The 16,609-nt window shown below is 36.4% G+C and overlaps 1 protein-coding gene across 2 annotated transcripts in view; it reads left to right on the forward strand.

Annotated features, from left to right (window-relative positions):
• LOC106878373 (translation initiation factor eIF2B subunit epsilon) overlaps positions 1-16,609 on the forward strand; it is a 160,006-nt gene that overhangs the window by 21,372 nt on the left and 122,025 nt on the right. For both annotated transcript variants that reach the window (XR_016242603.1, XM_089355153.1), the window contains exons 3-6: positions 1,578-1,746; positions 8,008-8,169; positions 11,562-11,647; positions 14,381-14,509. Coding sequence is in view for 1 of the 2 variants with exons in the window: in XM_089355153.1 (XP_089211279.1) it covers positions 1,578-1,746; positions 8,008-8,169; positions 11,562-11,647; positions 14,381-14,509 (546 nt within the window). In the remaining variant the exon portion in view is untranslated. The remainder of the gene's footprint in view (positions 1-1,577; positions 1,747-8,007; positions 8,170-11,561; positions 11,648-14,380; positions 14,510-16,609) is intronic.

Raw genomic sequence — 16,609 nt, forward strand, 5'->3', positions numbered from 1 at the left:
ATATGTATGCAATATAATTTTTCTGAATTTTGAGAATTTTCTTTATGCTAGGCCACTGGTTTTAAATTGGTGTTAATTAAATTAATATCCAATTTATCACCCTTATTTTAATTTATATATATATATGTATGTATATATGAAGTTTGAGGTGTGAAAGCAAGATCTAGAATTGAAGGGCCTTAAAGTTAACCTAGCAAAAACCAAAGTCTTAGTTAGTAGGAAGGCAGACAAATCACAAATCCCTTCAGGTAGATGGCCCTGCTTGATTTGTAGAAAAGGCGTAGGTAAAAACTCCATAAGATGTACCCGGTGTAAGCTATGGACACATAAGAGGTGCAGTAATATCAAAAGAAGGTTAACTGGGAAGATAGTTTTTGTGTGTTGCAGATGCACAGGTGCAATAAACACCGAAGATGTACAGAAAACAGATTCCATCACATGCCAGGGGGGAAAAACTAGAAGTAGTTGATAGCTTCTGTTACCTAGGTAACCAAACCAGTAGCTGGGGTGGATACTCTGAGAGCATAGCTGCTAGAATAAGAATTGCCTGGGCAAAGTTCAGAGAGCTCCTACCTCTGCTGGTAACAAAGGGCCTCTCACTCAGAGTGAAAGGTAGACTGTATGATGTCTGTCTGTGAACAGCCATGCTACATAGCAGTGAAACATGGGCTGAGGACATGCGTTGGCTTGAAAGAAATGAAGCTAGTATGCTCTGCTGGATGCTTAGTGTCAGTGTTCATACACGACAGAGTGTAAGCACCCTGAGAGAAAAGTTGAACATAAGAAACATCAGATGTGGTGTGCAAGAGAAACAACTGCGCTTGTATGGTCGTGTGCTGTGTATGGATGAGGATAGCTGTATAAAGAAGTATCACACCCTAGCAGTGGATGAACCTGTGGTAGAGGTAGACCCAGGAAGACATGGGATGAGGTGGTGAAGCACAATCTTTGAATGTCTGGCCTCACAGAGTCAATGACTAGCAGCTGAGACCTTTGGAGATATGCTGTGCTTGAGAAGACCTGGCAAGCCAAGTGAGATCGTAGTTGTGGCCAATGCCAGTGTCACATAATTGGCCCATTTAAAGGCACCCATCAATCGTCACGCAATAGGCTGTGCTTGTGAAGACCTGCTGAATTGAATGAAATCATAGTCATGGCCAATGCCAGTACTGCCTGACTGGCACCCGTACCAGTGGCACATAAAAAGCACCATTCAAGCGTGGCTGATGTTGCATATATTACAAACTGATGTAATACAGTGTCTCTAGGAGTAAGATTTGGTTTCTTAGACATTGACTAATATTGTTTTTAGCTCACTGCATAAACATTTCTAGTTAGCTTTCTGATTATCCCTGCATTTAATATTATTAATGCTATTTTTCATCAGATGATATCGCTGAGTTATTTATTGTCTACGTAATTCTGTTTTTCTATACTTTCTAATGTATAATCTTTGAAATTTATTTTTGAAATCTTTCATCGTTACTATTTCAGTGATTATGGTAAAGATTAATTTGCTGGTAAGATTTTTTTTCTTCAATTCATCTAAAACAGAAAAATTAATTTTACTGTTTCAGAAAAACTCGTGAAGCCAATAAACTTGCTGTGATGACATTAATAATGAAAACTGCAAAGCCAGGACACCCAGCCCGCAGTCCTGATGATGACTTTGTTATATCTGTTGATAGTTCCACCCAGAGAGTACGACATTACCAAAAGGTCAACAATACCACTACAATTTCAACTGTAAGTAGCAATTTTTTTGTCTTTCACACTTTGGAATGAATAACTGAACTATTTAACACTGTTTATCCATTTATTCTATGTTGAAAACATTTTTTCTTTGTTTATTACTATAGCATTATAGCTACATATTTCATAATGTCTGTGCTTTGTTGTCTAAGTCAGGGGTTTTCAAACTGTGGTCCGCGGACCACGGGGTCCACAAGGACAAGACAGGGGGTCCATGGACAGCAAATACTTTTTATGGGCAATTTGATTTTATATATGTTTTTTTAATCAAAATCTTTTTTCGTATATTTTGTAAATGTAAGCGCATGAAATAACAGGTAAATAATTTTGTAATATATTCTAAAAGTCCCATCGATTAAAACAATTAAGTTGTCACTTGAGCATTGATCGCGTGTCAGGAATTCCATTCACATTAATTATGGTTCATGACATAAGAAAAGTGGGAATTTGTTTTTTTTTGCGTTAAAGTATTTGCTGAGTTAAGACTGTTTTAGTCAGATCCCAAAAGTACTGTCACGTAATTGTTAAATACACTTTGTTAATTTACACATTCAGTGAAGTTCAAATTATAAATTTTCAGTGGCTGAATATCTGAATATCTGATTTTTATTAATGTTCCTAAATGGCATAAAACCTACATTTTCGCCCATTATATGTCAACGTTATTTATACGAAAATTATTCTACACATGCAAGAGCTTTAAAATTGAACTTACTAATTTCCCAATAAGCAAGTGGTCATATTATTTTGTTCACTTTCTTTTTCATATGAATTGACCCTCATCTGCATGTGTATAGATCATGGTGTACCTATGTGTATAGACATGTGGGGATTTCAGGTTGTCTCTCTTCCTTCATTGATCTCATTTATTTATATAGTAGCTGAATATCCTGTCATTGCCAAGTAATTTTCACAATAGAATGCCTTGGGGGACATAAGTTGGATTTTTTACCATTTTGATGGGGGAGTTTTCAGACTTTTTTCTCCACAACCTTGCGAATGAAGTGGGTAGGGGGATAATGCTTTTATGGAAAAAGGTTTTGAAAATTTTTGAATTCCCACTCTTCCCTTCTAGACTGATTTTGTCTTTTTTTTTTTTTTTGCACTATATACCTTAAAACAATCAGGTAACACTTTTTCTGTGAAAAGAATTTTTTGAAAATTTATGAAATTTTTCAAATCTCACTTACTCCACTCTACTGATTTTGGGCTTTTTTTTTTTTTTTTTTTTGCACTATGCCCTTGAAAACTATGGCAGAAGCCTTAAAAGTTAGGAAAAAACAAAGTTTTGGAAATAAGTAATCAGCATTACAATCCCCACTTCTTTCATTTTGAAACAGAAAATGAAACGTAATCTAAAGACTGATGAAAATTTAAAAAATCTTTCATTATCCTAAAAAAATTTTGTTCATCATAGTTTTAAAATATAGACAGTCTGACTCTGCAATTTGTTACTAATTATGATTTCAGAATAATTTTCAGGCAGAAAGGTGTGTGATTTAAGGGAGATTTAGGTGTTGTTTCTAGCACTCTGCAATTTGTTTCTACTTATATTTTCACACTAAAAAGTGGGTGATTTAAGGGAGATTTAGCTGTTGCTTCTAGCACTTTTTTCATAACCACCTTGTACTTTCCTCTTTTCTATGTCAGTCTGACACTTATTGATGTTCTCCTCCTAATAAACACATTTTGTGGAATGATAATTCTGTGGTCCATTGCTGGGATTTAAGCAATGACAAAAAAAAAAACATAATTCAAATTTTTAACCTTCATCCTGCACTAAGCGAGTTTGTGTGTGTGTGTAAGAAAAACATTTACTAACAGAAAAGTATGCTTCTAAAATAAATTATCTTTTACATATCTTTTTAAAATCCTTGTTTCCCTACACACACAAACACAACCTGAGTGATATACTTTGATTGAGATAGAGTGTGGTACATATATATAGAGAGGAGAAAGTTTACTATGAGAAAAGTGAAAAATGAAAGTGATAGACAAATAAAGTGAGAGATCTATTTTGACACTGTCACAGATTTTGAAATTAAGTGAAAATTTTCAAATTTGGTATATTGATGTACTTTTTCACACTGAATCTGATTTTGTAATTCATTTATTCCAGAAAAACTTTGGAAAAATATTACAGAGGTTTAAAATTTGATCATGTTTACCCAATCAGAAAACAGGATTTGTGTGTAATAAAATGTAATTAAAGATTAGAAGTCGAAGTTTTAAACAAAATGAAAGCATTACATGAGAGATAATACATATACAGAGAGAGAAAGAGAGAGAGTGATAAAGAGTGTGTTAAATATATATAGGGAGGGAAGGCATAAAGGAGAAATCCTGATGGTGAGAAAAAGTAGATTTGTCAATCTAAAAGTTGAGATAATTTTCATAGCAAATTATATTTCTTCATTTTGCAGACAACCTTCTCTTTGGGAGGCAGATTTTGAAAATCAAATTCTATTTTTTTTTTTTTTTTTTGACGACACACCATTTCAGAGCCTTTTGGGGCTAAACACACACACACACATAATCACATACACACACACATAATCACATACACACTCATTTATATAGTAGATTATTGTACATCTCTCTCTCTGTACTGTATTTTTCACAAATTTCTACACAGCTCAGATTCTCAACTTCCTCAATCCAGCATTCATTACCTCGTCAGTATTACAACCCCATCCCCGCCACCCATTTTCAAGATGCAAGTCAATATTTTGGCCCCACCAAAAAGTGACATCACCATTGCCAAACATTGTTTCAGTCCCCAATTGTACACCCCACCACCATCCCCACAGAGAGCTACCTGAAGCACATATGCTGCCATCAATAGGCAAAAGAGATGCAGAAACTGTTCAGGATGTGATTGTCTCTATCATCGCTCTTGCATCAGCCTGATGCACAGGCCTCGAATGAGCTCTCAATGTATAGATGCAGCAACTGCCTCTTTGCTTCAGTAGTACAACAGTGGCTATCCACCATACTTTCAGATCAGATGGCATGTCTACCTAACACCCAGCCCAGCCCAGGAAGCTTTGTAAGATCCTTCTTAAGATCCCATAAGTGGCCTGGGTGCTGGTGACTGATACCCTTGCATCTTTAGTTGGTCTAGCCTTAGACTGTAGTCAACCTAGTGATTGGAAATGACTGTTTATTTTGCTCTACTTGCCCTTCATCTCCCCAACACTGTTGCTGATTGAGGTGGCCTGTAGACAACAGCCCCAGTCAGGGCCAACATCTTGTCCTTCAAGCAGGTACCCATATCTAGTGTGTCCGAGTATGCTGCCCTGCACTCATTCACACACCTGCAGTCCTACACCCCTGATTCCTGCTTAAAGCGTTTACATGACAGGGTAAACATCAAATTTATCAAGGGCAATGTCTCAGCTGCCGTCAGAGTAGTTACCTCTGATGACCCTGTCTGCTACCCTACTGAAAAAGTCCTGACTACTTTTTGACTCAAACATCCTGAGCTACTTTCAGACCTCTGATCTATACCCACTCCCAACCTTAAGTCCCCATACATGACCACCAAGAAGGACATTCTCTCTGTTCTGAGGTCTTTCCCTGCCAGTAGCAGTAGAGGTGTTGTTGGTCTCCAATCTGGCCACCTCATGGTCTTGCTGTCCCCAATTACTGCTGAATCTGGGCACTGCCTACTGAACACAATTATGGTTCTCATTAACAGGTTCATTCATGGTGTCTTGGACACTTATTTCTGAGGCCTCTTCTTTTCAGCCCACCTAATCTCTCTCAAGAACAAGGACAGTGGCATATGCACCATTGCTGCAGAGGCTCACAGCCAAGGTTATCTGCAGATCTGTTAAACCTGAACTAGGTGAGGAACTCAGGCCAGTGCTGTTGGGGGTCAGCATGGTCAGGAAATGTGAGGGAGCTACCCATGCCACTAGACAGTTCTTCAGTAACTGTCCTCCTGAGCCGAAATCGAACAATTCCAAGCACCTCGCTATCAAGCTTGACATAAAAAATGTATTCAACTGTCTGTGTCGTGACCACTTGCTTGAGGCCTGCCACAGCCATCCTGTTCCATCCACCTACCTACTAACTTGCTGTCATACGGGTCTCTGAGCATGCTCCTTGCTTCAGATCAGGTCATACTGTCTTTGACTGGCATTCAGCAGGATGATCTGTTGGGTCCTTTCCTCTTTCTTTTCAATGGACAGCATTGCTCAGAGCATCACAGCCCTTTCAATGGTAGCTGGATGATGCAATGATAGGCAGGACAATAGGGAGTGTCTTCCATGATCTTCAATCAGTGGTTCTCTCTTATAAAAGCATCAGCCTAAAGATTAACTCTTCCAAAGCAGAGGTCATGAATATCAACTACAACACAGAGGGCTTTGTGGCCTCCATCTTGGACATGAATTCATTACTTCACCACGTACAGATGACCTTGAAAGAAGACATCCTTATCCTCAGTTCACTGATCCTCCTGCCTACCATTTGCTCCACCCTCAAGTCTAGGCTTCACCAGCTCAAAACATTGCCAAGCAAACTGAATGTGATCGATACCCACCCGGCTTCACAATGCCAATGTTATTGCATACTATGCACAGTGCCCCTTGCTACAACCACTTATCTCTCCTCGAAGATTTTAACGCCTGTATCTAACAGGTTGCTCAAGAGATATGCAACATTCAGTTCGATGACACTGGATGGCAGCAGGCCACCTTACCCATCAAATAAAGAAGGCTCAGTCTCTGGTCTCACTAGCCCTGCCTGCTTTTCTCTCATCAGTGACCTTTTGCTGTGTCCTTTCTCTACAACCCAACTGAACCTACTGTGATTGGAGAGCATGAAGTGGTCTATGCAATATGGATCCAACTCTGCCTCTGTTGAATTAGATATCCATCCCCCTCTCCTCTCTTCAGATGTCCAGTCCCCCCAAAAGAAATGGGACACCATCCAGTGTAGCAAGATCTCATGAGTTAGTATGCTGACTTGATCCACACTGTCTGGCCTGTTTCCACTCAACCTCTGAATTGAACAGTAATGCCTGCTCCATGCAGTGCTCAACTAGTACTCATGTCGATAGAAACTTTTTCCATGTCAGTGTTTCTCTGAGGGTTGGTTTCCAAATCTGTAAGCATCACAAATGCCACTGTGGATCCACAGTAGATTCCTTCAGCCTCCACTCATTGTCTTGGCATTATAGTGCTGGCCGCCTTCCATACCATGCTACTCTTAACAAGATCAAAAGGCATGGCCTGGATGCTACAGGCTTTCCTTCTCAGCTCAAACCATCAGGGATAGTCCAAGGGAATGGTAAAAGGCCTGCTGGTATGGCAATTTTCCCATTCCTTGTTGGTCAACCCCTCATATAGGATGTCACATGGTGTGTTCATCTGCCAGCCCAGACTCTGCTACTGGTCAGGCCAAGAAGGGAAAACTGTCAAAGTATTGGCCACTCTCTGGTTGAGCCTGTAGCAGTGGAGACTTCTGGTGCTCTTGGCCCTCAGGCCATATCCCTGCTCACTGCTATCAAGGAAGGAGATGGCTGTTCACAAATGTGAGTCCCATGAGTCAGAGTGGCTGTTCCAGCACATCTCCCTCGCCATCCTCTGGAGCAATGCTTTTTCCATTTTGTCTGCTGGGACCTTGAGACAGTCTGACAAGCCTCTTTTTAGATATTTCTCTTTTGTGAGGAAGCAGGAAAATATGATGATTTAGGCATGGCCTTTCACATCACTTGTTATTTTATTTACTATACATTCTTCATTAGGTCAACCAACAACCTTTTTTTTTAACCTCCCTTTAATATTCTGATTTGAAAAATCAAGAATAGTTTATATGTAATGAAGGGTACAAGTAATACAAAAGAGCATATGGGCATTAAATGCATTTGTTAATGTATGCAAGGATTGACTGAACTAAATACAGAATAAGAATGCATGATAGGTGCAGAGTGAAAAGGGCCTTATGCTAGTGGTCGAAGGTATCTGTAGTTGAAGATAATTTGGAGAAAACGGTGATGTCAAATCTCAAGATCAACACAAAGAAATGTTAAAAGACTAAGTCATGTGATGTACAATAGGTCTGTCCATTCCATGCCAACATGACAGTTATTGTAACAGAGGATTTTAGAAATTTCAAGAAATTATTGTCATTACTAATCATATTTCATTCAGAACCCCAGTGATTCCACCTGTCTGTCCTTACTAATCTTTCTCTGTCAGAAATTTTCATCATTTATTTACTCATTTCAACTACTTATCATTTCAGACTGCTATCAGTAAGAAGAGACCTAAAGTGTCAAATATCCACTACAATTTATTAGACTGCCAAATTGCTGTCTGCTCCCAGTTTGTGCCACAGATGTTCACAGATGATTTTGATTACCAAACACGAGATGACTTGATCAAAGGAATCCTTGTCAATGAAGAGGTAAGTTGATTATTGGCTTCTCTACCACTTCCTTAATTACTTCTAACAATCATATTATCCATATATTTCAATTAATTATAAAATTATATAGGTGCAGACATCACTGTGTGGTTGGGAAGTTCACTTCACAAACGTTTGGTTTTAGGTTCAATCCTGCTGTGTGGCACTTTTGTTAGTATCTTGTATTTATAGCCTTGAGTTGACCAATGGCTCATGTGAAATCTGACTGATGGCAACTGTAGATAATTGTACATAAGCATCTTGTGTGTATATGTGTACGTGTGTGTATATATATGTGTATGTGTGCGTGTGTATGTATATGTGTGTGTGTGCTTGTGTGTATGCATATATGTATGTGTGCCTGTATGTATATAAGAGTGTGTGTGTATGTGGTGCATTTGTCTTTACACATTTTCACCTTGACACCACCATTTCGGCTACACGTTCATCCTGCAGCTTGACATAGTGGTGAATAATAAAATACCTTACTTGAAAACAAGTGAGGGTTGGCATTAGTAATGGTATCCAACTATAGAATACCATATCTCATCCAACCCATGTCAGCAAAGAAAAGTAGATGTAAAAGCAGTGACTGTGATGAAATTATCATGAATTTGGAGAAGATTTAGTAAAATAACTGAGTTCTCTATTTTTAAGTTGCCATCATCATTGTTATTGTGTGCCTTACTAGATTATCAGTTAGGTGTAACAATAAAGATAAAATAGAATGAAATACTGGAATTTATCTTTTAAGAAAACTAGAACATGAAATACACATACCATCAACTAAATGAAATAAACCCACATGCATACATAAATACACAGTAAAATATATATCTAGTATATATAAATTGCAGTATGTGTGTATATAATGACTAATGCTTATATTTCCACAATCCTCATCCAATTTTTACCAAATTTTACACATACATTACTTATGTCCCAATGATGGTCATGCACTATAACATTTTGCCCAGGGCTCCCGTGTAACTGGACGTAAATGGACATAGTTTTTTTTTGTATGTTGGGTCTTCCATACTTTTTTAATCTTTTTTTTATATAAGTGAAAGGATTTTGTCTATTTATTTCTGCTGTCTACCTACAACAGTGATTCAATTAACTAGGAACACTGTACACAATATCTAATACCAAACTATCTTAACCTACATATTTAAACTGCATTAAACTTTGGCAAGCTTACCTTTACCTATTCTGAATTACTTGAAAGATGATATTCCCTTCCCTCTCTTATATTTGTTGATACTGTTGTTTCACTTTAAGGATGATTATTTACTCATCTATTATGATATTTTGATTGTTCATTGTTTCAAATATATTTTAGCATTGTCCTTCTAGCCCTTTTTAAACAATCACATATGATTCGTCCCAAACAATCGCTCTTTAAATAAAGAGTTTTGCTTCCACTAGCGAAAGCTATATGTATCTTTCAGAAAGCTCCATGCCAATTTAACTTTGTGGCATTCACTGTTAGTTTATGCACAGCCTATGTGGGAAGATAGAATAAAGGGGCTTTTGTTAGCTTATCTCTCCGAAAAAAATAGCTCCCTTTGCTGTTGAATAAAATAAACTCGAAGAGGGAAGTTTCAATGTCTTCCTTCAATTTCCTTACACCATTTATGTGGCTGTTTCTGACAAGAAATTTCACTTTCATGTAAAACATCTATATTTTGTAGTCATTATCCGTAATCGACTCCCAAAGCACTTCAGTAGCTCTACTTTGCAACGTTTATAACTTAAATGTTCTATGATCATTAAAGTGCAATGACCTCCACAATAACCAACCTTCAATTTCATTTTCTGTTCCTAGGTTAATCGGAAACATAGATTGCCATGCTACTCATTAACCTTCTAGGTAGTTCAATTATTTGGTGAAAAATATACCACTAAAGCAACTTAAACAGTCCAAAGAACAGGTGCATTTGCTAGTATAATAATTCACAATAGAAATTAATCAAAATGTGTCACTCACCTTACAGGTAAATTATAAGAAATAGAAACAAGGTAAATTGTATGCAGCCACTAGAAAATTTCCTATCTGCCATTGGGATATTTTACTTCTTTTTTTTTTTTAGATTTTGCTTTTTTTATATCCAATAGCAGTCCTTTCCTACTTGAAATCACTATAGCACACATATATGTTGCCAGAGCTTCTAAATCCACCACAAGTTTGACTGAATTGAAAAACTGGTCATACAACTCTGGTTATGGTATGGGAGTGATAATTTCTAGACCATATCATACAATATGATCTACATATTATGTTTTTCATTGTCTCTTTTACCTCGTATAAAAATTGAACCCACAGCAGCACCCAGTATTCACTTCACAAATCTTCTAAATATTGATCCCCCATTTTCTAGGTTTTTCAGGCATGTACTTTTTGGATATATCCAACCTTTATAACCCACCATACCTCCATTGACAGATTAGTATCTCCCTGGTTTGTAGAATGTTTTATATGCATTTTGAACAAAGAGGGAAAAAATAACAGCTAATGGCTTTGTCTTCTTGGAAAGAATGTAACTAGTTCCTATCTCTTCTAAAAAAAAAAATCATTAAGGAAAATGGTTTTTGAACTTTTACTCCATTCAGGTACAAATTTATTTTCTTTGTTGCTATCAGAGCTATCGTTAGAATTGCTGTTTTCACTCTCAGAAATCGAAATATCCGATTCATAACCATGCTTCATGTGGTTTTGATGCTTTCTGTATATTTTGCTTGATTTCTCCATGCCTTCTGTCAAAAATTCATAAAATTCTGATTCTCTGCTTGACAATACGAAACTGATATCTGTTATTTGGCAGTATTAAAAATTTCCAGATAATTGCAGAAAAAACGTGGGAAAAAGTCTCCAAAAATTCACAGTGCTCAGATATGTAAAAGAATGTCTAATACTATAACTCATTTATTTATGTAATGAAATCACGTTTTCATGAATGTATTAACAAGATTTGTGCTGAAATTCTCATTTAACTATGAATAGGTCATTTTGGGCTAGTATGGGTAGGTAACATAAGCTAAAAAAAAACCTCTCAGGCAGGTTGGTAACAAAAAGGTTAGCAAACATCATATATAGGACAGTGTATCCATGCCATTTATATTAACACTAGATAAATTATAAAAATTTGATTAAATGATAGTTTGAAAGAAGATTGAAAGAAATTAACATGCTTAAATTTATAGAATCAGACCTAAATTTTGCAAACATAATATTTAAATGAGACATGCTTTAATATGATATTTTTCATAATATTGCATATGCCATGGGAGAAGAGAGAAAGGTCTGCAAGTGGTCTAAATGTCAAAGGTTACCTGTGTCTGACCAAGATACTCCATGTTTACTTTTTCCTTTTTGTGTCACTATTTTACAGATTACTGGAAACTCTATACACATCCACATTGCCGAAGAAAGCTATGCTGTCCGTGTATCAAATCTTCACATGTATGACACAGTCAGGTTGGTGACTTGAACATTCATGTCTGAACTTTTAATCATAAAATGACTGATTAAATATCTCTCAGCCTCATCTATAGGCACAGATGTGGCTATGTGGGCTTAGGATCAGTCACATAGCATGGCACCTTCGACTAGTGTCTTTCGCTATAGCCTTGAACTGAGTAAAGTTTTTGGGGTGGATTTGGTAGATGGAAAATGAAAGAACCTTGTTGTATGTGTGTATATGCATCTTTGTCTTGACATTGTGTAATAGTTGTGAATGAGCATCACCATCATACAAGTGATCGTGTTCATTTCTAGTTTTCTGTGAAAAACATGTCAACATGTCTGGCCATGGGAAAATATTACCTTGCCTGGAACAGTCAAGGGTGGGTTTCACGAAGGATCCTGCTGTAGAAAAATCTACCATAACAAATTCCATCTCACCTATGCAAGCATGGAAAAACAGATGTTAAATGATGGTGCTGACAACGACGACAGCCTTGCACTGGTAACTGCATTCAACACCTCTACACTGAAAACACCCTACTTAAGTAACCTTGTAGAAATGCTTTCATTGACTCACCCTGGTGTAAGTAAGTTCTGAGCACAGTATAGTTCATTACAGCTCTTGGGCTTGTTGGTTTGCACAGCTGAGTGCTTCTACTTCTATTGTTATCTGTAATCCCACCCAAAGAGAGATTTATCCCTAATGTTTTTTACAGTTTCTGAAACAGGAGTCAAGCCTTTTGAATCCTTGAAATCTAGAAATCATGAGCTGACGTATAAACTATTGAAACAAAAACTCACTAATGTCAACTGCTGTATACAAAGAGCATATAGTTATACATTTTGATATTGTTCTTCATATGTTTATAGGGGGAATTATCCTTCTCATTACCAACCAACCTATAGAGGCTTGAAAATTATTTTGGTTGTTATAGAACTGCTTGTAGCTGTCTGAAATGGCCTGTTCATATTAAAATGAGAATTTGAGCACAAATCTCATTACATTCATGAAAACATGTGATTTCATGATGTAATCAATTGAGTTGCACCATCCAACATTATTTTGCATGATATCTGAGCACTGCAAACTTTTAGAGATTTTTTTTCTCCATTTTTTTCCACCTCAATTTTTAGAAATGTTTCACTATGGACGAAAACTGCACACCAGTTTCATATTGTCAAGTAGCAAGTTTGAATTCAAAGGATTTTACAGCAAACATAAAAAGCACATATGTGATTATAAATCAGATATTTCTGTTTCAGAAGTGAAACCATTCTGACAACAGTTCCAATAGCAATAAAAAACAACAAATTTGTACCTGAACATTGTATGAATTTGAAAGGGAAATTTTCTTACATAATTTTAGGAGGATACAGTCTTTTACTTATGTCAGTCATTAGACTGCAGTCATGCTGGGGTATTGCCTTGAAGAAATTTAGTCAAATGAATAAACCCTGGTACTTATTCTTGATTCCTGGTACATATTTAATCAGTCTATTTTGCTGAACTACTAAGTTACAAGGATGTAAACACACTAGCACCAGTTGTCAAGTAATAATGGGAGACAAACATAGACACAGGCAAAATGCATTCACACACACAACAGGCTTCTTTCAATTTCCATCTATCAAATCCACTCAAGGCTTTGATCAGCTCAAGGTTATAGTAAAAGACACTTGCCCAAGGTGCCATGCAGTGCGACTGAACCCAAAACCATGTTGTTGGGAAGCAAACTTGTTACCACACAGCCATGCCTGTGACTTTTTGACTTTCACCTTCGAAGCAATTACTGCAGAAATGAATTGTTATGCAGAACATAAGCAAAGAGGTATAAAAAAAAAAAAGATAGTTTGAGGTTACTTGGAAGAAATCCAAGCATTTTTAGAAATATTGTGTGTGTGTGTGTGTGTGTGTGTAAATTTGATTTATATATTTCTTTTCAAATTGAGCTCATTTTGTTATTTGCCTGTAATTTTAGGTTGCCTGTATGATATGTGACAAGTTTTGATTAATTTGTATTGTGAATCATTATTATATGTGTTTTTGTGTACTGATGTTTCTGCCAACAGTTCCAATAATAATTTTTTTTAAATGAATTTGCTGTAAGAATTTAAAAACTGATTTCTTTAGTTATTTTCACAAAAATAGTAAACCTGCCTACAATTTTTCCAAGGAAATTAAACAATTAAATTTTTTTTTTTAATTTTTACTTTTTCCTTTCAAGCAATTAGTATGAAAACATAGTTGTGAAGAACATAAGCAAAGAAATTAAAGAACCTTTTCTTAAATTGTGTTAAAAAACAATCACATAAATGTGTTGATTAAAAAAAGAAGAGTTGTTTTATGAAACCAATCTGAATTCACAATTGTTTTAGAATGTAATTGAAACACATAAGAGGTGTATTTTAATTAGAAATATCATAACGAAAGGGTTAGGAGTTACATAACCTTGATTTAGTCATATCACAAGTTAATACAAATTATTACTTTTTCTCCATTAGATTGGTACTTACCAGTTGTAACTTTCAGTTTTTCTAGATTCTTTTTTTCCATTCACTTTTGGATGTATATGTACCTTAAAATTAATTTTTAATTTGTTTTTTTATTTCCAGCCACTATAATTTTAATATTTCAAAACCAGCCTCTCTTTGCATAGTTTTGTATACTAGTGTTTTTTTTTTGCTTTTAATATCCATAAATTTGGAAAACTTACCTATTATTATGATTATTATTTTATGTTACAGTCGAGATATTCTTCAGAGATGGTGCTACCCATTGGTACCTGACATCCTTATTCCTGCCAAAAACAAGGACAATTTTGTTTCCTATGGCCGCTACAATACTTACCAATGTTCTGCTGTTACTCTGGAACGGTCAGTTGCATTAAATACATCCTTGACACTAAATACTGTCCATCCAGGACTGGTTATGTTTAATAAAAAAAACTTATTTACCTAAGTTTTAACACCATCTCCTTTGAAATAGCTACCTTGTGCAGCAATACACTGGTCCCAGCATTCCTGCCACTTTTGGAATCCGGCTTGGTAGTTGTTTTCTGTGAGTTGAGGAACTTCTACAATTTGCTCTGGATCTCAACAACGGTGTTAAAACAGCAACCTTTGAACTGCATTTTCATCTTGTGGGGAGAGATGGAAGTCTGCAGGTGCTAAATCTGGTGAATAGGGCAAGTGCGGAAGTAATACCATGTTGTCTTTGGCAAGAAACTCGCAAGTGAGGAGAGCTAGGGGAGAGGCTGCATTGTCATCATAAAGAATCCAATTCTTCGCACTACACAGATCCAGTTGCATTCGTTAAATGTCCTCCCTCAAACACTTTAAAACATCGCAGTAAAACTCTCGATTTACAGTCTGGCCCTAGGAGACGAATTATTGATGGCGATACCACATTTCCAGGTGTGACACTTGTGACAGATTTTCTGGATCGTATTCCAGGACCATTCTTCCACTTTTGAAGCACCTGTGCCACTTGAAACATTGTGTACAACCCATTGCTTCATCACCATAAGCTTGCTGAAACATGCTCAATGTTTCTGTAGCAGACTTCCTGAGTTTAATGCAAAATTTCGTGGTTTTTTGTTCCAGCTTCCTGTCCATGGTGAAATTGCAGACTACAGCATACACACGATCACAAAAACATTAATTTCACAACTTACGAAGTAAAAACAGTGATGTCACTCGGCACACTACCTCAGGAAGCTCACTGCTATCTCTCACTGCACATACAACCATGTGCTGGCATGCTACAGAACTAGTCCAGGAACTTTTTGATACCACCCTCATATCATCACCCACTAGAGTGTAGCAATTATTCGGATGAAATAGTCAAATCTAAAACTAATGAGCTACCATTAAATTTTTAGGCTGAGTGATTAAAATAACTGAATTATTGTATTTAATATTTATTTGAATTATTGCAGTTTATTGGTTTAGGATGTAAAACATGGATAGGTTTGAAGTTCTGGAGAGATATACTCTGGAGGATGAAGAACTGAGCGAAATGTCAAGTATATGTTATCTTTTGATAGTTTGCAATATATTGTTTTATTACCTATTTAGTATATGTTAGTTTTAGATAGTTTGTTATATCATTCCTTTACCTATCAAGGTCCAAACCTAAAACATTTAGAAAATATTCATTATTTGGTGACACCAAAACGCAAAACTAAATAACTCAGTTTTGTTTTCCAACTTTTAAGCCTGTCTTGTTTCACATTTTCCTCAAAGATTAAACTGTTTTTGTTTTTAGTTTTTGCTGGGTCTGCAGGAAGGGACAGACCCTCCTAAACTTGTGAGATTATGTTCCTTTTAAAACTTTGTATATGGGAAAGAATGAGCTGGGATGGAAATCAAGAGGGTTAACATTCTAGAAAAGATAGATTAGGTGTAGTGATTGTTGCAGCTCCTGGGGGATCTTGAAGGGCTAGTGGAGAGGTGAGTGAAATGAAAATGTCTAAATAAAAGTGGCAGGAGTTCAGTCAGCTCTGATGAGCAAAGAAGGCAAAGAGAGAAGACAGTATATCTATGAATGACTGTGTCAATCAGCTGAGTTGCTCTCTTCTGCTTGCAGTTAGGATTTCTGTCATGCAACAGCACCATCCTAAATGTGAGAACAATACTCTCAGCTGAGTTTTATAGACTGAAATGGAGTATAAATTAAATGACGTTAATTAGTCCAAGGAAATTAAATTACTATCATTATCAGCAAACTGGCAAAACGTTTAGCATATCAGACAAAATGCTAAGCAGCATTTCTTTCAGCTCTTTGCATTCTGAGTTCAAATCTTACTTAGTTCAACTTTGTCTCTAAAAGGTCAGTAAAATAAAGTATTGCTGAAGTACTTGGGTCAATGTAGTGCTAACTAACCTATCTCCTAAAAGTTGCTGGCCTTGTGCCTAAATTAGAAACCATTTATTATCATTTTTATTATTAAGGTAGTGACCTAGCAGAATCAT

This window comes from Octopus bimaculoides, chromosome 7 (genome assembly GCF_046866305.1).
Source record: "Octopus bimaculoides isolate indiv1 chromosome 7, ASM4686630v1, whole genome shotgun sequence".
NCBI classification, from domain to species: Eukaryota; Metazoa; Mollusca; class Cephalopoda; order Octopoda; family Octopodidae; genus Octopus; species Octopus bimaculoides.